The 26,728-nt window shown below is 30.1% G+C and overlaps 1 protein-coding gene across 1 annotated transcript in view; it reads left to right on the top strand.

Annotated features, from left to right (window-relative positions):
- The window catches only part of LOC145327484 (facilitated trehalose transporter Tret1-like), a 75,059-nt gene that overhangs the window by 44,143 nt on the left and 4,188 nt on the right, over positions 1 to 26,728 (top strand). Inside the window, exons 3-7 of the mRNA XM_080171030.1 lie at positions 2,706 to 2,791; positions 4,235 to 4,284; positions 8,098 to 8,170; positions 24,037 to 24,126; positions 24,253 to 24,305. Coding sequence (XP_080027156.1) covers positions 2,706 to 2,791; positions 4,235 to 4,284; positions 8,098 to 8,170; positions 24,037 to 24,126; positions 24,253 to 24,305 — 352 coding nt within the window. The remainder of the gene's footprint in view (positions 1 to 2,705; positions 2,792 to 4,234; positions 4,285 to 8,097; positions 8,171 to 24,036; positions 24,127 to 24,252; positions 24,306 to 26,728) is intronic.

Raw genomic sequence — 26,728 nt, 5'->3', positions numbered from 1 at the left:
ATTAGGTGTAGAGGTTTCGTGTTTTTTCTAGACAGCCATATTGGCTATTTTTCCAAATTTTGACGAAACGAAAAAATTTATTGGAAAATATCAGTAAATATTAACTTTCAGGATCGTATAAATTTAGAAAAGATTTTAATATTTAGGTTTCCTGTCCAAATTCAACCCTTTCCCTAATTGTTATAAACGTCTTTGGACAGTTAGAAACTAGGGGGAATATTAAAGAAATATTGACCCGACAGTTTCAAATTTCCATCGTCTAAGATCTATTGAATAGATTTCTAGTAGACATATGTCTGAATCGAAGCACTAAAATTGGACAGTAGGACAAACGAACATCAACACATTTAGAGTGTCAAAGGCACAGGAATCATCATCCAAAGTTTGCAACCAATTGTGAATTCTAATATGCCTAAATGAACGGTGGGTCGGTCGGACGGACGGACCCTAGTAGTATAAAGCTTCCCTTTTAACAAGGATTTAACTTAAATATAAATTAGAATTATTTATGTAAAGAATAATTTTTTAAAATAAAAAACTTACCATCCTGAAAATGTACAATATGTTATGTTGTTATTAAAATATTGTTGAATTCATTATTTATGCATGAGCTCGCAACAGGTAACCTGCCAAAAACTCATTTCCCTGTCTCATTTTTAAACAAGGAAATCTACATTCATAATAGCAAAGCTTCTTGAAAACTACTGAAAACTAGTTATTTTTGATAGTTCTGGTTCCTATAGTTTCCATTACGATCTCTCAATCGCTAGCTTAAAAGCTTAAAATTTTGACTGGGTTGTATAAACTTTCTATCTTTCATTTTAATCTACAGAAAGGGCAATAATATTTATCATAATTGGGATGTAGTGTAGATACATCAATAGATAGGACTACTATTTTTCTATGTAACTTCTATGATATAAAGTTTTCTTATAAAGCTAAAGGCTTTAAAAATTGGTGACCCCATTTGAGCCAATATTAAACTTTTATCCCTAAAGATGAAGGATGAGGCCGCAAGTTATAAAACTTATAGAGAAAGACGTACAGACAAACCAGAAAAGCTGCGCCAGAATAGTTATTTCTCGCCTCGTATTATAAACAGCTTTCCGCGGATATAGAAATGTACAATTATATAATTAAAACCAGTTTTTTGGCCCTGAGACGCCGAAGGCACTGGCTATAAAATCTGGTTTTAAGCTTATGATGGATATTTAATATTCGTAGAAAATTGGATATGATACGATGCTATACATAATTTTTCAGTTTGGCTGAGAACTGGATCTAATCCATCAGATATTATTCGGTTTCGAAGCGATACTGGAAAAAGACTTATTGTATAAATGCATCCTGTGTTCAGTTGAATGAAGACATCCTCCTTATTTGTATTCAAAGATGGTTTATTATTTTTACATGCAACTGGCTTTCTATAAAGACTAGACTCCCTAACTACATATGTATGTTTGCTTTATGCTGTATTTTGAACTATTGTATTAAAATCCAATGAATTACAAGATCAAATTTAACTGTTAAATCAGAGTTAGGATTGTTATATTTTCCTATAGCAAATCTACTCTTTAACTATGGTATTTTTGTCACTGATTTAATATTTCACAAATAAGTTATTTTAATAATGTGTGTGTTATGGACTTGTTTGTTCTTGTATAATATTATGCAAAAAAAAAGCAATCGGTAGAGTTTTATGATTTACGCATACTGTATTCAGTATTTATATGTAAATTTTGGCTGATTTTTTAGCAAAGTGGCACTAGAGAATATTTCAACTTATAAAAAAACACAGAACGACAATTGAGTTCCAAATTGAATACCTAAAATCTGAAGAAGGAACTGTCATATACATATTTCTATACAGTATCCTTGCTCAAATTCGAATATGCTTTCTTCAGCTAAGAATAAACATTGTACAATTGTATGATTCCATAAAAAAACTAACTCTAACGAAATTAAATTTAATGAGATCATAGCAATTAAACTATTTACGCTTTTAAAAATTTGCTATGCTTCATAATTTTATTAAGGAAGCTGAATCAGATATTTTGATGATACTATTATTACTATAATTACTCAACGTCTATTGTTTTAAATTTTTACTTTTAAGTCATCATATTTCAATATGACATTAAAGGTGAACTGAAATTAGTTTCCGAATGTGAACAAATTTTCCTAGGTGTTTCCCAATCCTATCTCAATATTTGCTACTAGCTAAAAAACCTTCAAACTTCCAAAAAAAAAATCTAAATTTGAAAAATTAAAACTTTGAATGTATAATGTATAAATCGTTAATACATTCAAATTTTGATTTTTTTTTTGAAGTTTGAAGGTTTTTTAGCTAGTAGCAAATATTGAGATAGGATTGGGAAACACCTAGGAAAATGTGTTCACATTCGGAAACTAATTTCAGTTCATCACATTAAAGGCGTTATCACACAAAATACTCTTTGGAGAAATTATAATACGCCCATTTTTTTTTTTTTTTTTGGGGGGGGGGGTTAAGAAGTTTTCAGTGCTCAACCTGCCACTTGTGGGGAAACACCACAACAAACTAGGATAATAAAATTCAGTGTTACTTATATTTTTCAAAAATAGAATTTGTGGAAGCTACTCTTTAAATTGTAAGCTTACAGACGAACTTACATATGTTAAAATATTACATTCTTGGCAAAATTCTAATATTTATTTAATTTTAGATAATTGCCCTGCTGCCCGTCTACCTGTTACAGATCAGTTATGGCATGAACTCGGGCTTTCCCGCCATTCTCACTCCACAACTCAGGTAAGACGACACTTTATAAGTAAATTAGTTTCCCCGCCATTTTTTTATATCCACCATTTTATATTTTTGTTTCTTTACATTTTATTTCTATGAATTTTTTCCTGATTTTTAAAAATTGATAAATACCTTATTTTGCATTTTAAAGTAGTTTTATTATAATGACAAAAAGCATGTCATAAAGATATGGAAAAATCTTAAACTAATGTCTATCCATTTAAAACAAGGAATAATTTGTCCTACAATTGCATATTTTTTTTGTACAAAATGGTTTTTGGATTGTGTTAGATAATTGTAATATTTTTCTTTATCATGATTGTTTTTATTGATTTATTTACTATTTACTTACCCTTGCTAATTAAACTCCTTCAAATGATATTCATGCAAAAATGACGTCAAACAATACAAATGACCAATGATTGGCCAGTATACATTGCAATTGACCAATGGTAAAATGTATATTGATAGGTCATTTTTATTGCATGACGTCATTTTTTATTACACACTATAAGCTGCTTCAAATACAAACCAATCTAACTTTTATTAAAACACACAACTTGTAGAGTTGCTACGCAACTAAAACCACTCCTTACAATGCAAATATCCCAGACAGCTTATGCTAATTTTACTGCAAATTTCATATTTATCTTAAGAACTATGCTAAAACATTTATTTTGCTAAGTGATTTTAGCGCATTTTCTAAAAACAACGTTAAGCAACATTTTGTTAATTTTTCAACTAAAAAAATATCAAATAAATTTAAAACATTGAGAATACCTTTATAAACTTTTTATGAATAAATCTATAAATAAAGTTTATGTCCTGTAAAATTTACATAAATTAATAAGTTATATTGGCAATATTTCATTATTTTGACGTTTTACTACCTTGCCTATTATAATCTAAAATAATAATGTCCTTATCTGTCTCTTGAAGCGTGTAGATTCTTTCAGATAAATTGGCTCTATCAAATCTAATTTTGGTAGGTCTATACAAATAGTTATCCTATCGTTTAATAGTCATTAGAATATGTCACAATTTTTCTTATCGAAATCAGCCAACAAATAAAGCAAAGGAATCTAAATGACACATGAGGGAGTGGCTGTTTAATGCATTAGTCCACAAAGTTTTATAATAACATTTATTTATTAGTTGGCTTAACAACTGTGTAGACTTTTAACGATTTTGATTTGTTTGTTCATTAAGTTTCAGCCAATAATTGTAATCTACAGAAGGTTTTTTTTTGTTTATTATTATTGGGAATGTTCATCAATTTATCGGCCATTGTCTTATTCCTTTTTGCTCCTTGAATTGAAAATCTTAATGTAATAAGTTATATCATTGATTTTTTTTTTATAGAAACTAAATTAACATTTTCTGGAATAAATATAGTTCATTAACTATTGTTATACACATGTGTAAATTGATGGATTGTATTTTTTTCAGGGAAGATTGTTCAGAGTTTTCAATAACAGCAGACCAAGAGTCATGGATAGGTAAGCCTAACGTTTTAACCCTAAGTGATTAGGGGGAAGGGGGGGGGGGGATTCAACGCCCCACACCCGTTATTTTCTGTATGTAAAAGATATAACTAAAATTTGACTTACTGACTTATAGTCGGAAATTCTTCATCAAGCAGGGAACATGCACCATTGCACATTTATTATAAGCCTTCTAGCTCTATTAGGAGCTAAGATAATATATAGATGGTCGATCAATTGTCAATCCTATCTCTAGTAAAAGTGAAATAAGCAATATTAGCTTGGTCGTCCTAGGCTATACTTTTATCTATAATACAAATATTTAATTGAAACATAAAAATGAGAGATAAAAGGATTAAAAGAAATCTTTAATTTTTTAAAGATTATAATTCAATCCTTATTTTAAAAAGTTAAATTAAAAATCTCTAAAGATTTTCAGGAAGAAATTCATGTCATTGACTAATTAAGAAAGCTATTAACATTGCATCAATGAAAACATTGAAATTTTAAGATAATTATCTACAATGTTTTATATTAAATTAAACAAGGATGACATTGTCCTGAAGTAGTGTAACAATAACAAGCTTACTTGACTGGTAGACATCACGTCAAAACCAAAGACTTAAAATAGATTTAAATTTGTCTAAAGGACGTTTGACCGTTTAACAAAATTTTTTTTATACACAAAAAAGATACCTATTTCGTCCTTTACAGGTTATTCAGCATTTTCGGTTGGGCATTATAAGAAATTCATGTAAAGGAATAACTTACAATGACGGACGAATACACGTATAGAGGAGCTGCGCTAGTAAACTCAAATTAAAAAAAATACTTGAAATGCAAATAATGCCCCCACTTTTGTATTTTCACTTATTTAAACTGCGTCATTTAATGTCATTAAAAACATTGGATAGTTTTTCAATACGATCAAAGCTACTCTACTATAAGTATTAGAATTTGTTTTTCAGTTCTTCTTTTATCGATCATCTATCTCTTATATATTCCATTAAATTAAAGTTCTCCTGAATTTGCGAATAAAGATATATATTTAATAGATTAATACATGACAATTAAAGATAAATCTTTACAAATATTGCCTCAACAAATTACAATTTTTTTTCTAATTTTCTGAACATAACAATATTGATCAATATTTTTTTAAGTCGCTCTTTTAAATATTGTCATTCATGTTTCTTCGATCCAAGATTAAACTCATAGAAATTTACAATTGATCTTTTTAGCAATATATAAATGTCAAAAGTCTTGTTTTACATGAAACCCTTTTAAACCAATCCTATTAAAACCAATTGCGATTTGCAGGTTGTTCCTACAAAATATATGAATAGGTTTATATTTATATTTACTTCAACTTTATGTAGCCAATAGAATATGTATATATCATAGATGCATATCTACAATAGATGTATAAGTATAAGTGTATAATCCGGACAACTACCTTGCCCAATTGGTGAAGACCCTTTTTGTCAACTAACAAATTGCTTTCTGTTCTTTTGTAGGGATTTGACTGTGTTTATATTTCAAAAAACTCAATTCAAAATAGGGACTAGTTTTTCATTGTTCGGTTTTTAGCTATTTTTCGTGAACAGTAGATAATTCATATATTCAAATTTAATTGGTTGGTTTATTAAGTTGAGTGTCTTAACGTTACATCCACTAATTGTAATTTTCAGAAGTTGTAATTTTACTATTAACATTGGGGATGTAAAATGTACATCAATTTATCGGCCATTGTCTTATCCCTTTAGATCCCTGGCAAACCTATCTTTTAGTTGTAAAATGTGTCAACAAAGAGATTGGATTAAACAGATATAAAGTTAAGAAATTTGTTTTGTAGCAAAGTTACTCAACAAGTCTTGTATTTGGTCTGAAGCCTCAAAAACGCATTATCCTAATGGGCAATAAGAATAGTTATTTATCGAATCGTATTGTAGACAGATTTCCGGGGATTTAAAAAAAAATATAAGATTAAAGCCAGTTTTCTTAGACCCAATTGGACGAAGGACTGGGTAACAAAACTGGTATTAATTATATTATTTTAATCTTAATTTTTTGGACAGGTGTAATACAATACTATATAAGGATAAATGATGGCTGAGAATCGGTTATTTTCAAGTGGATATTAATCGGTTTCGAAGTTATTCTAAAAAATACTTGTTTGAAGAAGAGAAAATTAGAAAAAAATAGGTTTGAGCAGTTTAGGTAATGTAAATATATTAACTTTTTAACTTTTGGTCAAAAGCTTTGCCTCATTAGAACTTAATCATTTTTGTTTGTTTTGTCTTATCTCTGCTATAAACTCATCAAAAAGATAAAATTCGCGACATCTTTTATCATTTTTTTTTCTTTTTATTGCAATAAATTTATATTAGCAAAAATGCGAATATATAACTGTACTCTTTTTAGAAAACAACATAATGTCTATCAGATATACTAAGTTTGAGCTGACAATTTACGATATATAAATTTATGTAAACTAAATTTCTACTTCTGCAGATCAAAATAATATTTTAAAAATATATGATACTGCTAGTTTTTATAACCCAAGCAATATTTAATCAAAGTCCCCAAAGATTTCAAGTAAAAAATGAAAAAGCTTTAGGTACTCGTATAATTCATAGTCTGTGTCTCCTCTTTTCCTGGTCTGTTACCGAAGCCCCGACTATCAACATTAGAAATTAGAATTATAAAAAAATTGGGTGGGGGGGGGCCGGGGGGGTTTGGATATTTTTATTTATCGCACTAAAATGTTAAAAATAAGAAAGTTATTTTGGTCAAGCTAAAGATGCTTTACAAAATTTAAATCATTAAAAAATTGATTTTACAATGATGAATTAATAAAGAATAATACATATTTGTTTTCTATTTGTGCAAATATTATATCTAAAACAAATATTTATTATAAACATTTTAAAACTTTAATGATTTATTAAGTGTGCTTTTTCTACTATTTGCCAGGTATCTAAAGGGATAAGACAATGGCCGATAAATTGATGTACATCACTTTGATGATACACAAAATAACCCCTTCAGTAGATTAAAATTATTGGTTAAAAAGGTTTGAACAACCAACTTAATGAATCAACCAATCAAAAGTCCCCAAAGTTGTTAAGAAAAAAACGTTATCATGAAACTTTGGGGACTATTGTAATAAATAGCCCAGTGTCCCCTCTCTCTTTTTCTCTGGTGCTCTTCCTATTATGTGTAGCATCTCTATGCGAATTCAAATACCTTGCTTTACAAATGTTTTTATTTTTGGTTACAATATTAAGCTGAAGTCATCGAGGGAGAGGATATTGGGCTGTTTTTTGCACAAGTCACCAAAGTTTCATATTACCCTTTTCTTTTTCGTTGTCTTAACAACTTTGGGAACTTTTATTGAATTTTGATTGGTTTGTTTGTCAAGTTGGGTGACCTAACGTTTCAACCATTAATTTTAATCTACATAAGAGGTAATTTTGTGTATCATCATTAAGAATGTAATCAATTTATCGGCTATTGTCTTATCCCTTAATATCCCTGATCTGAATTAGTTAATAACAAAGAAAACAATTTCTCTAATGAAAAATAAAGCTTTTTATAGTGCCTTAAAAAATGACGTCATACTATATGTACAAATGACCAATGATTGGCAATATACAGACTAAAATACCAATGGCAGGCCAGTGTAGATTTTAATTGACCAATGGTAGGCCAGTATAACATCATTTTTTATGCACTACAAAAGGCTTCGTCTAAAGTAAAATAGTTTTTCTTTGAATTAAACGTTCCACTGAATATTACTTAACCTAACCTAATATATTATTTCAGTGAGTTTGGACAACCTGTTGACGCCGGTGATATGTCTTCTGTCCGGTCCACTGCAGCAAGCTTTTGGTCCAAGGTAAGTTTTTAATTGTGGAACCTTTGTCTGCATGTTGTGTCTGTTATTTAGCAGGAATGATGTATGATTAACAAGCGAAAAAAATCTAAAATAATTTTTGTGGGGCATATAAAAAGGTCGTCAATTCTACCATGTGTTGCCCTCCTACGATAGCCGAAAATTATGTATATGTTTCTGAATTAATTACGTCATTGGTATAAGCTGGTTATTTGTGATTTGAGACAAGCTTCTAGCCTAGAAATGCACCCATGTAATAAAATTGTAACAATTATGGTTAAATTCAATTAGTTGAGGTTTATTTTAGTTAGGTTAGGTTAGGTTAGATTAATGCATCCCACATGGACTTGGGTGCAGTTCGTATAAGATTGCAAATTGGCCCTAATTAGGGAGAAAAAGTACACAATTTCATTTGTATTTAATTGGGGAAATAAAAAATGTCCTCTAATTATGGCAAAATGTATTATTTACACAGACTTATTTCTTTCACTACCATATTAGCTTAATGATACTAATTTATCAAAGTAAAAGATATCTTAATAAAAAGAAGAATAAGACTCTAATTCTAAATTCTTTCTAGATTCTTTCTAGATTCAGCCACTGAAAATACATATACAGCATCGTATTACAGACAGTTTTCCACGATTATTAAAATAAAAACTTTTAAATTAACTCCAGCTTTGTTAGCCAGAGCCTTCTGTCCCTCAGGTCTAATAAAACTGGTTTTAATGTTAAACTTTTTCATTTCAATATCCGCGAAGATCTGTTATAACCACCTTCCTAGATTGATATAAATGGCATCTGCATTGCCTTATTATTCCATAAGATTTATACCTATAATTAATCAAACAGTTCATATTTTATGCCAGGGATTAAAGAATAAAAAAACATTAGGGAATTTAAGAACTATAAACAAATAACACTGCAATGTTTTTTTTAATAATTAGGTGAGGTTAAGTGAGATTATTAGCGAAGCTACTCTATAATTCACTTCTTCTTACAGTCAGTCAGTAACTTTATTTAAGAACGACAGCTGACATTTTCAGTTAATATTCCTGTAACCGTTGGCATCAAGTATACATCTATTGTTTTTTCTTGCCCGTTTGTCTAAAGACAAATTTTTTTAAGGTTTTCAATTTTCTTAAATTTTTTTGCATATTCTTTCAATTTCTTATTACTCTACAAGTATGTAACCAACTTTGTCCGTTTGTCCTTCCAAGTTTTTTTTCGCTACCTTTGGACGTTTTTCCTTTCTTATCATTTATCCAACAAATAAATAACAAGTATACATTTTTTCCTATTAACTTATCCCTTTATTCTTGATTTTTTGCAAGTGTGTAAATTCGAAAGTGAATATAAATTGCATATCTTTAAATTTAAGCAATTAATCATTGTACCATTTTAGCGTTTGTATGCCATCTTCAATTTTATTTTCAAATATTTTTTTTTTTCAATTTTTGTTGCAATGTGCTTGATAAAAACGAGGCTTATCTATAATTAGAGTCGGTCCGTACGTAACAGATAGTTTTTTTCGTTAATTTAGGCATGTTGGAATTGTACTACCGTTTCCAAACTTTGCATGGTGATTCCTGTAGAAGTTAGGTACAATTTTGAAAGCAAAGCAATCATTACCAGAATGTCCTTACTTCCATTTTAGACATATTGATTTTTTAACTTTTTTTATAAAGTACAGTGTCATCAGTGAAGCATCTCTATAATCAAGTCCTAATAATGTAAGTATGTCCTTAAACATTATCATGAATTTAGTAGTTTTTCAACAAATTTACTTACAATTTTGTTTCGACTTATACATTTATATTTTGATTTTTCAGTTCTGACACTCTACAAGTGTTTTTGTTCGTTTGTTTTAACGTTCCAGAGCTTAGCTTTTATAGATGTTGTCATCATTGTTTGAATAAAAACTTCTAATCAATAACTAAAATACGAAAAAATAAATCTTTCAAATAAATCACAAAAATCTTCAAATTAGCATAATTGAACAATCAATCTGTGACTTAACACAGTTAGGGAGTTGAATCCATTTTTATAGAAGCAGAAATATAATCTATGATTATGGTTTGGACCCTCTAAAACTGTAATCTACCTTTCCACTTTCCCCTCTCTTGGTGAAGATATCTTCAACACCGATACGTTTTTTGAAATGTAAGATTCCACTTTTCCCTCTCTTGGTGAAGATATCTTCAACGCCGATGCGATTTTTGAAATGTAAGATTCCACTTTCCCCTCTCTTGGTGAAGATATCTTCACCAAGAGAGGGGAAAGTGGAAGGGTAGATTACAGTTTTAGAGGGTCCAAACCATTATCATAGATTATATTTCTGCTTCTATAAAAATGGATTCAACTCCCTAACTGTAACAAGAACAATAATGTATGTTTCGAGGCAAGGAGGGAGGTTGTTTATTAGTCCCCAAAGTCTTATAATAACATTATCTTATTCGTTGGCTTATTAACCGTATCGAATTTTGTTTGGTTGGTTCAATTATTATAGTGTCCAAACGTTTCAACCACAAATTATAATCTTCAGAAGAGGGTAATTTTGGGTATCATCATTGGGAATGTACATCAATTTATCGGCCATTGTCTTATCTCTTTAGATCCCTGGTTTGAAGATATGTTCGGACTCTATATTTTTGTTTTAGAAACTGTCTTTTTCAATGCCCTTGAATTAAAGTTTTTTTTTAAAAGCGAAGCTTTTCTATAATTAGGGTCGGTCCGTCCGTCGGTCCGTACGTCCGTCCGTCCGTACGTCTGAGACAGATAGCTTTTTTTGTTAATTTTGGCATGTTAGAATTGTCCTATCGATTTCAAACTTTGCATGGTGATTCCTGAAGTAGTTAGGTATGATTTAGAAAGCGTAGCAACTCTATAATCATTACCAGAATGTCCGTACGTCCATTTTAAACATGTTGATTTTTTACTTTTTTAACAAAAATTTTTTATGTGATCTAATTAGTAATTATCCGAATGTTCAGATTTTTGGTATACTGATTCATGGGACAACAAAGTACAATATTATAAGCAGAGTCCTAAAAATGTAAGTATGTCCATAAACATTATCCTGTATCAAGAAGTTTTCCAACAAATTTACTCACAATTTTGCTTTGACTCTTATTCATTTATATTCTGATTATTCAGTTCTGACACTATACAAGTGTTAATGTCCGTGTGTCCTATCGTTTCAGAGCTTCGCTTTTATGGATGTTGTCATCCTTGTTTGAAAACATTCTATCAAGAATCTAACTCTAATTTAATTCTAACCGTAAAAGGGGCAAAATTCAGGGATAAAGGGAAGGATAACATTAAAATAAATAAAAACGTTTTTATGCTTTCTAATTTCTAATGTTCATTGAAAATTGCTTAATAATAATTATAGATTATGCAGTTAATAGTAGTAATAATACAGTAAAATATTTATAAAATTAATTATTTAATTTATTCACTCCCATTTATCCCTGACCAAAATGTGTTTATTTTTATTTGAGCTGTCTACAGATAGACAAATTAGATAAACGAGGCCTAAAATGTTCTAGATATACCCTGTTAAAAAAGGTATAATGTTAAACTTTATTTACTTCCTTCTTAAACTTTATGGTTTTCTATTAGTTATTTTAATGAAAGTTAATAATATTTCGACATATACACGGTTATAATAGCTTTTAAATAATAAATGTTTAAGGAAAGATGTATAACCCAGACAACTAACTGGTCCAAGTCCTTTGAACCTTATCGTCTGCTAGCAAATTGTTTTCTGTTCTTTTGTAGTGACTTGATTTATATTTCCGACACTATTTGCCAATATGCAAAGACCCAATCGAAAGTTGGCACAGGTTTCCAAACCCGTAGTATATCAATTCCGAACACTTCTCTAAAACTTCAAGAAGTCGACAAAATCAAATAAATCAGTTTTTTTTAACATAATGATTCCATATTGATTGGTGGGTTGCTTATAACTAAAACCTCCCCCCCCCCCTCCCCCGAATTTGGAACAAATTGAAAATAAGAGAGAGGGGGGGGGGGTATTTTTTTTTGTCAAATAATTAAATCGTTTGCTATCGAATCCTATAATTTGACAGGGTATGTTTGCAAGTGAGATATATAGTTGTCTATATCAGTTACACTTGAAATCAAGGAGAAAAATGTAATGTCAAGAGGGGTAATTACATTTCCCGTAAAGCCTCGAAACCGATTAATATCCGGTGGATTAGAACCGGTTCTCAGCCATACTAAAAAAATATGTCTAGCATCGTATTATATCCAGTTTTCTACGAATATAAAAATGTACAATCATAAGTTTAAAACAGTATTGGTAGCAAGGGAATTTGGCTCCTCAGGTCTAACAAAACGGGTTTAAATCTTTTGATTTTAATACCCGTGGAAAGCTGTCTATAATGCGTTCGATAAATAACTAATATATGTTATAGTTTGACTTTGACATTCGCGCTTATTTTGGCAATTTTAATTTGGAAAGACACCAAGGCTGTTATTTTTCTACAAGTATGTCTTTAAATTAAAACTTTTTAGGTTAAGGTAAAGCCTCAGAGAGAAAGGATAATGGGCTGTTAATTTTACTAGTCTTCAACGTTTTATAATAACATTTAATTTTTTGTTGGCTTAACAACTTTGGGGACTTTAGTGAATCTTGATTGGTTGATGCATTAAGTTAAGTGTCCAAACGTTTCAACCACAAATTGTAATCTACATAATTTGGACCTTTGTGTATCATAATAAGGGATGTACATCAATTTATGGGTTATTGTCTTATCCCTTCGAGATTCGACCAATATTAGATGATTCCATATTAACATTTACAGTTAAAAACTTGCACCGATTTCTTTGTCAGCTAGAGGGAAAAGTATTTTAAGAAACAATCAAATAAGTAAAACAAATATTATAGCATAAAAATATTTTTTTGCTATATAATTTTACATCTCCATTTATGTATTTTCACTTCATTATAAATGTTTTAATTTGTAGAAATTTTGGAGGGAAAATAGTTTATTTTCAGATGAAATATCCCTAATCTGTGAGAAATTGAAGATTTGAACTTTAATATGGACAAATTGTTGATAGGTTGATAGAAATTTGGATAGGTTGATAGATATTTTTATAGGTTGATAGCTAAATTGATGGGTTTTCAAAAAGGTCAGTGCATTAATACTGGATCTTCTTAGAGGCAAAGGATATAGATGGTTAAATTTTTGTGATTATTAAAGTTATTTTAAGAATCAAATATGAAAATAAATTAAAAATGACTGTTCTAAGTAGCGGAGCAATAAGAAACTAAAAATGTTTTTTTTTTAAAACAATATTTATAAGGTAGATATTGTCAACAATTTCTGGATTAGTTATTTATAGACAGCTTTCTGCGGATAATAAAATGAAAATTCGTAAGAATAAAACCAGTTTTGCTATTTTTATTTTAATATTCGTTGAATATTGTCTGTAATACAAAGCTGTACATGATTTTTCAGTATGGATTTTAAATAGTTCTAATCCAGCGGATATTTATTGGCTTCGAAGCCTAAAAAAGACATTATGTGAAAACTCATTAATGTTTATACTTTTAAAAAATATTAAGTTACAATATTAAATAAGAGAAAGTAATATTCATTCGAAGTTCAGAGTTCGGATGATTGTTGGGTAAATTCAACATACCGACATCCCGTAGTAATTGATAAGCTGCCCTCCAAAATTTTTTTTGGCTAGCACCAGAGAGAGAAAGAGGGGATTTTGGGTTGTTTAGTACACTGGTCCTCAAAGTTTTATAATAACGTTTGCCTATTCGTTGGCTTAACAACTTTGGGGACTTTAGTGAATTGTGATTGGTTAGTTCATTAAGTTGAGTGTTTAAACGTCCCAACAACTAATTTTGATTTACAGAAGAGATAATTTTGTGAATAATCATTGGGAATGTACATCAATTTATCGGCCATTGTCTTATCCCTTTGATCCCTGGGAGGCTGGGTTAGCACTCTTTTTAATGCCTTTATTGGGAGATACCTAATTATATAAAAAGTTAAAGAATTTAACCCTTTTTTGGTAGCAGCTTTTGATTATATAAACTAATAGATAAAATACATTCTTTTGTCTTGTTCTTTATGTTGCTTGAGTGTTTCTTATTGATAATATATAAATAATTTTTTTTACTTTTTGCCATTAAGAACCTTATTTTATGCTTTCTTATGCCGTGCCAATCTTAAATGGATAAGACAATGGTCCCCATGACATAATTACCCCTTCTGTAGATTACTTTGGGCACTAAACTTAATGAATCAACCAATCAAATTTAATAAAATGCTCCCTAGTTGTTAAGCCAACGAATAACAAAACGTTATTATTCAACGTTGGGGACTAGTATATTAAACAGACCAATGTCCCCTCCCTCCCTACTAAAAAAAAACCTTCTTTTCAGCATGAGACAGTCCAAGCCACAGCTTGTCGCAAAGCATACAAAATTTGCATCAGAATTTAATGATTAATGGCTTATTTTCTTCTTTTTTAATGCAATTAATAAAACAACAAAAAAAATATTTCAGTTTTTATTTAAAAAGTACAGTAAATTCTAAAATTCAAAACTTAGGTGTCAACATCTAAAATTGGTTTTAGCGCATTGTTCTTATGCTCAAATATACAGGCTTTTGCAAGAATGGCTGCAAAACACTTTAAAGTTTAGATATAAAGCTAAAAATTTTTTTCTTAGAAAATTTAGGTATAAGAAAAATGCGCTAAAATCATTTTTAGATGTTGACACCTAAGTTTTGAATTTTTAGATTTTACTGTACTTTTTAAATGAAAACTAAATATATCTTTTTAATGTTCTATTAATTGCATTAAAAAACGAAGAAAAAAAGCTATTAATCATTAATTTCTGATAACTAAAAGTGGGGTAAAATTGCTTTCAAAAAAGATCTCATAAAAAAACACACTGTATTTATGAATATGAGGTTACGTGGTGGATCGCAGCACCAGTGGTAAATAAGGTTTCTAGAAGTTCTAAAATTACTAAAATATCAGTATACATATCAAAAGTATTCTTTGTAGAAAAAAATCCTTGTTTATTTTAAAGACTTTGCAATGTTACAGTTAATGTTGTGTGCAAAACGTTCATTAGTTTGCTGATAATTTTAAAACATTTATTTTTTAGTTGGGCCTAGTTTTTCTGGGGCTTGTATAAAAAGATTCTGATTTTCAAATAGCGTAGATCAATATATAAAAATTAGGAAAATACATAAGAAAAAGCGAAAAGCGAGCTATCTGTATTACAGTTTTTCTCTTGTCGTTGCGCTACTTGAAAACATAATGGTCCTTGTTACGTGAATATTGTGACGTAGATTTAGATTGCAAATATAATCATCTGTTATTGGTCAATACGAACCTCAATTGTCAGGGGAGAGGGTGGAGTAAAGTCCTAAAGGGTGGGTAGTTATCGTTATATTAGCCAGCTAGGAAAAATATTTATCAGGGCATGCAAGAAGTTTTCTCAATGTTTACGTATTCTATTAATATTTGTTACTTTAAAAGAATGAAAATCATCTTCTAAGCCAATCTACTTACATTAAGGCCTATCTATAATAGTTCATATAAAGTTGATATAAAAATCATTTTTTACATAACATTATAAGATTGAAAATAGTTGATTTAAAGTAAAACATAATCTTTATTATGATGGATTTTTATCTAAGACATAAATTGCCATGTATACATTTATCCTATTAAATTTATCTTTGAAAGGAATTAGGTGATTTTTAAAATTTTCTCAGACAGTGCCAAGAAAAAGAGATCAATGCTTAAACTTCTGACTGTGTCCGGTAGTTGTCGGGGAGATGATTTGTTTCAATACGGGATATAGAATATATGTTGATTGTAGATATTATGACAGGAGAAAAATTGTCGTCAATTTAGATTGCTAACATTTATTGGTCAGTTTGTTCATCCAGTAGGAGGGTAGAAGGTGGGATAAAGGAGGTGGAATGGTCAATATTCTAGACAGCTGCAAGTTTTTTTTATTACTGCTGCTATATCGGACGCGTAGCAACTAAAAGTAATGAATATGTCTATGTTAACCATTCTAACGAAACTGGTAAATTATTAGATTTTAAAAGATGTTTTACCTTCAAAAAGTACCATAACTTGATGCTAAGTGTTGATCATCGCAAGAAAAGATTAAAATGATAATATTTCGCATTTAAGAAGATGCAATAGACTGAACATAATGTTAAACGTAGTTTTGAATATTATCCTAACTATTATTATATAAGCTGTCTGTAACAAAGCTGCGGCGGCTTAACAGAAATTTAGGAAGATTAAATCGTTTTTTCAATATATGAAAAAAGTATTTTTGGTTTGGGTAGTATATAGTCGGAAAAAATAGGTTGATAGACTGGTAGCTGTAAATTTTTTTCATGGCAGTTAATTAAATTAAAGATATGGTTGTCTAAAATTCGTCGTTCACAATTTAACCCGAAAGTGTTTTTTTTTATTGTGTAAAATCTTCATTTAAAATACTATAGACATGAAATGATGATGACAAAATTACAACTCGCACAGAAACTGTTTTACAAATATTAAAGGTCTAGTAATAAAAGATAGTATGTTCACTATAAAGAAAAACTATTTACTCCAAGTTTTTCTGTCAAAGAAAATATAGGTGTTTCTATACTTTATTTTTAGATACCACATTATATTTTTATATTGTTTCTACCCTTTATGATTACTTATTACATCCATTTACGATTAGAATACCAATCCCTATTCATGAAATAAACTCACAAGTTTGTAATTTCTTTTATTATTTGAAAGTCACTTAATAGAATATAGTTCCCGAAGAGCTATCATAAATGAGGTGTTACAGTATATTGTTATTTAGACTGTAATTTCAATGCTAGTGCGAACAGCTATTTATCGTATCATATTATAGACAGCTTTTTTCCAGATATTAAAATAAAAAAGATTAAACCTAGTTTTGTTAGCCCTGGCCCTGATTTCAGGATTTTATTTTAATATTTATGTAATACATTTAGTTTGACTGAGAACCGGTTCTAATCCAGCGGATATTTATCGTTTTTGAGCCATACTGGAAAGGTTTTTCTTATCTACTACTATTTTTTTCTATCACAGTACATTGACCATTTCAAAGATAGTATACTTAATATTTAAAAATAAATTTGTAAGGAAACAATGTTTAACTATAAGAAACTTTTATAGCCGTTTGTCTAGTAGATATTAACTATTTAGATAAGTTTTATAGCCATTAGACAATTCTTTTAAATTAAACAAGGCAATTGGCTTAGCAGACCATAAAAGGTTTTATTTCTAAAACATGTCTAGCAATTTTCCTTGTCAATCACTGCCCCCTGCCCTTAATTTCTGAAATATATGGAAAATATAGAGAAGGGTATTGTTTAATTGTTTTTTACTTTAGGTTTGGTTAGGTTACACTGGGTACTTGGTAGCCCTGAGGGTTAAGGTCCTCTGCAGGGTTTAGGCATAGAAAAGAAATATTTTAAAATTATGGAGAGAGGACTTCCGTGCTTGAAAAACACAATATGTCCTTTTTATTTTTCAACCTTTGTTATAAAAATCCTCTGACGCTTTTTCTTACATCGACATTCCTTCATGTGCATTTCTGGATTCTCTAAATTAATTCATTCAAAAAGTTGATACTCACACTTTAAAATCCTAAAAACAATGTTAGGTTTGCAAAGATTTTACACTTTATCTAATTTTTAGTCTATTTAGGCTTGATATTAAAGTAAAGAAAAGATTCTTTTTTGTTATTGGCTTGTCCTTATATTTTGAGCTTCTTAAGATGGGAGGATTCTGAAAAAATCTTGTAATCACTAATGGACCAATAGGTAACTTCTTTCAAAACAATCCAAATGTTCCTGTCGTTACCTAGCCATTTATGTAGCTGTCCTAAAATAGTTTAAACCGAGAAAGTGTTTTTTTTCGCCACAACAAAAAGAGTGTTAAACAATCATTATTTTTTTACTTTAAGGTAGAATCTTTTAGTTGCATGTAGTGTTTTGTTTTTAAAGTTAAAGCATCTTTTAATATACTTGGTTACACCCCTAGCATCTAGAGGTAAGGAAGGGTAGAAAAATAGCCAGATATAATCTAATGACTAAAATCTACAATTAAAGTTGCTGAAAACCTACCCAAGACCTATATGAAGCTTTCCTAAAATGGAGAACTTAATCGGTCAATATAGTATAAGGAAATTTTAAACTACAAATAAAAAATCTTACAACTTCATATGATAGGATAGTAATGTTATGCAGGGCATGGCAGCAGTGCAAAAGTCGACATTTTAAAAGCCTTTAGGTGCCTTAAATCTTACTGAATTGATGGATTGTTTTATCATAGGGACATATTTTGACATTGAGCTTATTTTTACAGATATTATTCTGTTTTCGACTCTATGTCTTTTACTTGAAGTGGTCACAAGTGACATCAAAACTTGCAGCCTGTATAGCAGCTAGTTTGGCTGATATTTTCGTCGTCTTAATGACCAACATTACTATCAATTGCTTTGCTTAAAATGTTATTTATGTTTATGTATGTTAATAAGGTAACAGCAATAAACATTATAATTAGATTACATTATTGAATTCAGAGTGTCCTTTTAGCAAAAAGCTCATGAAATAAAAAAGGATTAAATGTAAAACTCTCTCTTTGGCGTTATGGTGTAACTTTCCTATTTTTTTTTAAAGCGAAGCTTTTATATAATTAGGGTCGGTCTGTCCGTCCGTACGGAACGGTTAGCACTTTTCTTTAATCAAGTCATGTTAGAATTGTTCATCAATATCAATCTTTACATGATGATTTCTATAAAAGTTAGGTACAATTTAGGCAGCGTAGCAACTCTATAATAGTTACCAGAAAGTCCGCACTTCCATCTAAAACATGTTGATTCCTTGGACAACAAAGTACAATGTTATAAGCAAAGCTTCTCTATAATTAAGACCTAAAAATGTAAGCATGTCCTTAAATACAATATCCTGCATTTAAACAGTTTTGTAACAAAATTACTTACAATTTTGTTTAAACTTATACATTTTGATTTATAAACTGTTTATTCAGTTCTAATACTCTAAAAGTGTTAATGATTATTTGTCTATTATTTCAGGGCTTCGTTTTAATGGATGTTGTCATAGCAATTCTTTTCTATAATGAGCTTTTTTTAGTTTGTCTTTTTACTTCTTTACAATTATAAAATTATTAGCATTGTAGATGAAAAATTTTACATGTAAGTAGGTTTATCTATCTCTTATGTCTGCCACTAGTGATAGATATAACTAATTATAATTTGCCAAAGTTTAACTAATTTATGATTCCATCTTTTGAAATAAATGTTTTGTAAAAACAGCAGAGATGGATGGGACATTTGAGTTTAAATTACACTTGCAGCACCCAAAGTTATACTTAACGTGCATTCAAAAATGGGAGGTACTCTTATGTGTCTTAATTTTTTTACCAAAAAATTAGATATACAGAAGGGAATGTACATCAATTTATCGTTCATTGTCTTATCCCTTTAGATCCCTCGAATTAACGCCTCGCATCTTTGGGAATTTATCATTATTGTTGTAAGATTTAAGTAGCTGGTGTAAATAAACAATTTTTTATACACAATTTTACTGAAAGGTTAATTCTGCTTGGATTAAGATATTAACTTTTTGCTCAGGCAAAAAATTCATAAACATAAGAAGACATAAACATTAAGTTTTTGCTGAATTTTTTTTTACAAAATAAGTTCAATACCCCCATGCAACACTTGTCAGTTAATCAGCACTAAAACTAGCAAAATCCATAAAAGCGAAGCCTAAAAGATTAGAGAGATAAACGGGCATTATCAAATATAGAGTATCATCACATTAAATATTCAACATTATACAGAGTTCTTAAAATTTTCTGCACAAATCTATTCAAAATACCTTAAAACAGGACTCTAAACATGGGCATACTTACATTGTAGACTTGATCATAGAGATGCATTGCTTTTAACGTTGTGCCTAATATTCTCAGGAATCAATAAATTTAAATTATTTTTATCCCAATTTAAGTAATTGTGAATTGCAGACCTGTTAAATGCAATTATCAGCGTCAGAAAGAAATATATGTTTATATTGCAAGAGTAAAAAAAATTACAGATTTTTATTTAGTAGATTGCTGATAACTTATTAATTTTCCATTATAATTTTTTTTGTCAGCGATCATCTAGTAAAAAAGTAAAATTATCAAACAATTGTAAAAAATAAGATTATAAGATTAACTTTTTTAACTCTTAATATGACTTGGTAGATTAAGCTTTCCAGTAGTAATGTTAGACTTAATTTACACATAAAATATAGCAGTTGTTTGAATCCTTGAAAATCCATGTTAATTTTATTGTCATATGTGACCACTTTATCAAATGCTTGATTAACAACATTAACCAGAGCTGGATCTTAAAATGTGTAGCGGTTGCCGTAGCCGTAGTCGTGGCCGAAATGCTCTGCCAGTGCTGCCAATAAAACATGGATTTTTTAATGTTTGAAGTTTTTACGCAATATTATTTTTTTTTCTTCATATTTTTACTGAAATTTCAAAAAGTGGTTGTAATTTAAAGATTTAAAGCTGTGGCCACGCTTAGCCAATTTGATTTAAAGATTGCTATTAGGTTAGTGGCTGTACCTCTGGCAGCGGTAACGGCAACGGCTACAAATTTAAAGATCCAGCTTAAATGGTCAATATTGACATTATTTGAAAGGATTTTGGTCACTCTAATTAACTCTATTGCACAGCAGTGTAGGTCTTAATATACATGTATTTATATTACACACTGTTGTTACACTTTTAACCTATTTAAACTTAAACAAAATTAAATATGAAATATGAAAACATTCATAAAAGCGAATCTCTGAAATCAAACGTTATAACTATGTCCATAGGTGGCGAATCTCTGCATGTACTTTTTGCGAGTCACTTGGTGGTAGCGAAAAATCAATTAGATACTGCATAGTTACTGTATTACCGTTTATTATGACAAACCCTTGTTATATAAAAACTTCGATATTAAGTAGACTAAAAAGGCCTATTAATAAGAGGATGTCTTGTTATTTTGTACATTGTACATTTTTTTTACAACGTATACAACAAAGCTGTATATGTACATTATGAACATTAAAGTAAAACACTAGAGGGAAAAGGGATTAAATAACTCTATCTCCCCATCGCACTGTCCTTGTGCCGCCTCTCAATTGGGTCATTGAAAATCAACCATTTGTGTGGTGTGTTTACCCTAGATCTGCTTTATGAACTTACTTTATTCTAATGATGCACATTTGCCCAGAATATTTTTGCATAATCCACTCCAGGTTTGCAATTTATATGCTAAATATTTACAAATTTAATGACTGTCACATTTTCTCATTTGGTAAAAACTTTACATTGTTTCAAAGCTATACCTACAATTACCTATCATAAGAGGAGATGTGTCGCTTTGTGTTCGAGTCATCTCGACCTTTGTCCGAAAGTCCTAACTATGTATGGTAATGAGTTGCGCTTGTTCACGGGCCAAGACATTAACCCTACTCTTCCTATTCACATCACGTGCCTGACATAGCAGCAGTAGCAGCGGTTTTAATGAACCTATGTTTATTAAAAGCTGTTTATTCTTTTCTCAATTCAAATTGTTTCATTACAATATTAAAAACATTTTTACAATGTAGGTAAAATTCTAAGATCCATGTTAAACAAGGATGATAACATCCATTAAAGCGAAGCTCTGTAACGGTAGGACAATCGAATATTAACACTTGTAAAGTGTCATAACTGATTATAAATGTAAAAGTCTAAAAAATTTTATGTAAATTTGTTTCAAATTTGCGTAAATACAGGATACTGTTTTTGGACATACTTCCATTTTAGGACTTGATTATAGGGATGCTTTGCCTATAACCTTTTACCTTTTTGAAATAGGAATCAGTATTCCAAAAATCAGATTATTATATCACATAAAAATTATTGTCAAAAAGTTAAAAATCAATATGTTTTGAATTATCGTACGTACACTTTTAACATGCCTAAATCAACGAATTGAGCTATTCGGTACAGACGTACGGACGGACCCCAATTATCTAATTAGAGAAAATCCCCAATTTTAAATATACAAATACTGTTCGAAATAAAAAACTTAAGAACGAAGAAAGATAAATGCTTTTATAGTGAGTGTTCATCTGTTTCTAATCCCCTTTTACTAGGGAGGAAAGGGATATTGGACTCTAAATTACACCGGTACCCAAAGTTTTATAAGCAAGTTATCCTAGTGGTTGGCTCAAAAACTTTGCTTGATTGATTCGGATCTAGTATTGGCCAAACTTTTCAACTAATAATTCTAATCCAGCAAAGGGATACCTTTATCTATCATAATTGGGTACGAACATTAATTTATCATCCATTGTCTTATCCCTTTTGATCCCTGCCTTTTACAATTATTCTTTCAGCACAATTTGAATTCTGTGACCCAAATATACTAGGAATTATTTTCTCAATATCTAGAACATGGAAAAATTATTACAGAAATCAATGTTGTAATTTTTGATTTTCGCTTTTAATTCAGTGGCAAACACAGGGTTTTGCTAGGGGGTTTTATTTCTTGAGGAAGTGAAAAGGGGAAGGCAGTTTTTACCAATTTTAATTTTAAGCATTTTATAGCTTATAGAAAAAAACAAATATTTTAGCAGGTATTGTCCAGAGAGAGACGGGACAATGGCCTGCTTATTACACTAGTCCCCAGAGTTTTATTATAACGTTTTCTTATTTGTTGGCTAAACAACTTTGGGGATTTTAGTGAATTTTCATTCGTTGATTTATTAATTTGAGTGTTCAAACTTTCCAACAACTAAATGTAATTTACAGAAGGGGTGATTTGGTGTATTAACATTGAGGATGTACATCAATGTATCGGTCATTGTTCTGGCCCTTTAGATCTTTTGGTGTTGCCAATATTTAAGGAGTTGCTCTCATATGTTTAAACCAAATGCTGGAGACAAAAAGTTTTTATTCTATTGCTATATCCCCCTCCCATATTGTATTGCACACACACATGCAGTTTTTTAATATGTGATGTCATTCTACAAAAATATATATTTAGAATTTTATTTCTTTTTCCTCTAAAAACAAACAAACATCCATCTTTTTATGTATATCTATATCTGCGCCCCTAGAGGCTAGAAGATCTCTTTTTTAAGGGGAAGCCTCAAAATCAATAGTCTGAAACCTTATCAAGAGGCCAAAAAGTTAGACAATTTAAATGCGAGGATGGCCTAAAATGGTGATCGGTTCAGAGTTTCCAGATATTAATATCCATATATCTATCTATCTGTCTAGGACTATGTTGATGGTAGCATGTCTCCCATACACTATCTCCTAGTTGCTGGTATCATTCTATCTATCTATCTATCCATCTATCTAATCTATCTATATGTATATCTATCTATCTATCTAGGACTATGTTGATGGTAGCGTGTTTCCCATACACTATCTCCAGTTTGCTGGTATCATTCTATCTATCTATCTATCCATCTATCTAATCTATCTATATGTATATCTATCTATCTAGGACTATGTTGATGGTAGCGTGTCTACCCTACACTGTCTCCTAGTTGCTGATATCATTCTATCTATCTATCTATCTATCTATCTATCCATCTATCTAATCTATCTATATGTATATCTATCTATCTATCTAGGACTATGTTGATGGTAGCGTGCCTACCCTACACTGTGTCCTGGTCGCTGGTATCATTCTATCTATCTATCCATCTATCTAATCTATCTATATGTACATCTATCTATCTATCTAGGACTATGTTGATGGTAGCGTGCCTACCCTACACTGTATCCTGGTTGCTGGTATCATTCGCCAATAATCATCATACTATTTATATTTCAAGGTAAGGATTAAAAATTTTAAATATTTTCTCGTATTCATTCCAAATTGATTAATATCCGGTGGATTAGAACCGGTTCTCATTCATACGAAAAAGTTATGTCTAATGATTCATAATGATTATATTTAGAGTGATGGTTGGATTCAGTCATGCCCTGCTTTCAACTACAGTTTATACAATAGGAAATATATTGTTCTAAATAATTTTAATTCTAAGAGTTACGGAATCTACAAATTTTACTACACAATGTGCGTCTTTCGGTCCTTCAGCTGCACAGGGCCAACAAAAATGGTTTTCATTTTATAACTTTCATTTTAATTTCCGCGGAAAGCTATCTAAAATTTAATAATTATTGTAATATTTAATCATGTGTAAGGTTAGTAATTTTATGACCATTAGATACACGATGAAAAAAATATTCCTATGAAGTTTACATAATAAATAGCGTAGGCCTCTTTATAAGAGACGCCTTACATCATTCAATTTTTTTACCTATCTTTTAAAACTAATCCATCGGTGACCCTATTTATATCCCTAAATCGTTATTTTGGTGCTCGATTTAAAAAGCATAATATATATTTTTATATTTGTCTTTTGAATGTCTACATATGAACATAATGGTCCTTGTTTATTTAGGAACACAGTAATAGTGTCTGACTGATTATGACGTAACAAAAAAAATTAGCCAATGAGAGGACGTTAATGATAAATGGTAAAATTTATAGTGGCCTCTCATTGGCTAATTTTTTTTGTTACGTTATAATCAGTCAGACACTATTACTGTGTTCTTTATTTAGTCACCTAAACCTCTTTACCAAATCTCCTACCCTCATACTGGATGAACGAACTGACCAATACATGAGGTTCATATTAGCAACCAGCGACAAATTTTCCCCTGCCAATATATCCACGTATTTTATATCCATTATTCTATACCATGTCAAATGAATAGTTAAAAAGAAAGATTGATTAACAAAAGTTTTCCAACAAGGACGATTAATTTCAAAACAATTTGGGTCAGAAGTTTATCTAAACAAGATTGACAACATAATGGATGTAGAATAAAGGTGGATATTATGACAGGGGAAAAATTAGGTTGCTATTTCCCTAATATTTTATTTGCTATTTCAGTGGAAGGGGATTGGGTAAAGTTAGCCCACTGCATGTTTCACTTCTAAACACAGGCGACAGGACAAACGAATACAAAGTCTTGTAGTGTCAATATGGATAGTATAAATTTAAACAAAATTATAAATACATTTGTTGCAAAATTGGTGACACCCAGAATACTTTTTAGGACGTACAGACCGATTCCAAGTATAGAAAAGCTTCGCTTCTCAGCTTTTGTAGTTAAATTTGTATTTGGTGATTCCTACGCATTTCTTGTTTTGTTGATATTCTGGAACTAATTTTAATCAGGGCCAGGTATGATTATTCTAAAAATTCAGTGATCTTAAGGGATAAGAAAAAGGAGGTAAATTGACATACATCCCCGATGATGAAAAACAAAACTGCCAGTTTTGTTGATTCGGATGAATTGGAAGGTTTTGAACAAACCATTCAAATAATGATTAATTTGGGTTCAAGTGCAATTTACAGTCCAATGTTCTCTACAAATCTATTTTTGAAACTCTACAAGACCTTGATACCTATAAAAACATTTGCAATGTTATTAGTTAAACAATCAAAAGACCTTACTAGGTATATGGTAAAATTAGGTTTATAACATTTTTTCTCGTATTCATTCGAAACCATGTCTAGCATCGTATTAATATATCCAGTTTTCTACGAATATAGAAATGTTCAATTATAAATTTAAACCAGTTTTTAGCCCATGCCTTCGTCATCTTTTATAAACATTTAAGTTGTGCGTTTTTAATTAGAAAATTTGTTTGACATTATGTTTATCTATGTTTCTAATTTTTAGACAAAAATCTGTCCATCTATTTGTCAGTCTGAACAAGGGAATATGGACAAGTCTATGGGAGAAAATTTCATTAGACTATTATTATAGGTAGCAGCTTATATTCCCTAATATAAAATGACGTCATACAATACAAATGACCAATGATAGGCCAGTATACATTGTAATTAACCAAATGGTAAAATATATATACTGGCCTATCATTGGTGATTTGTATTGTATGAATTCATTCTTTATTAGGTACTGCTTCTTTAAATAGTTCATATTATGAAATGTAATTTTTTAAAGATATACAAATACAGCATGTAATAATATTTTAGATTAAAGGGAAGATTAATTTTAATCTTCTATTGTTCTATCCCAATATCCCTGGAGTCTGAACATCTTTTTATGCAAATTTAATTGTGTTTTGGCTTCTTTTCAATAGATTTGGTCTTTTTTTGTGCTCAAGTTTGATAACAATCTTTTTGCACCATTTATAATTCTTAAGAAAAGTAACTACAACTCTTAAAGCAAAAAGGAAAACTGAGGAATTTCTATAAACTTGATGGAAATGCGTAGATTGTGAAATTATTCAATCCCTGAAAATTTCAGTCGTCTGTCTTGAAAAGGAGTCGAGAAAATTACAAAAATATAAAAATCTAGGAATCAATCTAGCACCCCAATAAACAGACAGATGGA

Source organism: Acartia tonsa, chromosome 9 (genome assembly GCF_053477335.1).
Source record: "Acartia tonsa isolate MP-2025a chromosome 9, ASM5347733v1, whole genome shotgun sequence".
Taxonomy (NCBI): Eukaryota; Metazoa; Arthropoda; class Copepoda; order Calanoida; family Acartiidae; genus Acartia; species Acartia tonsa.
Note: the sequence above shows the minus strand (reverse complement) of the source record. Positions and strands in the feature narration are given on the sequence as shown.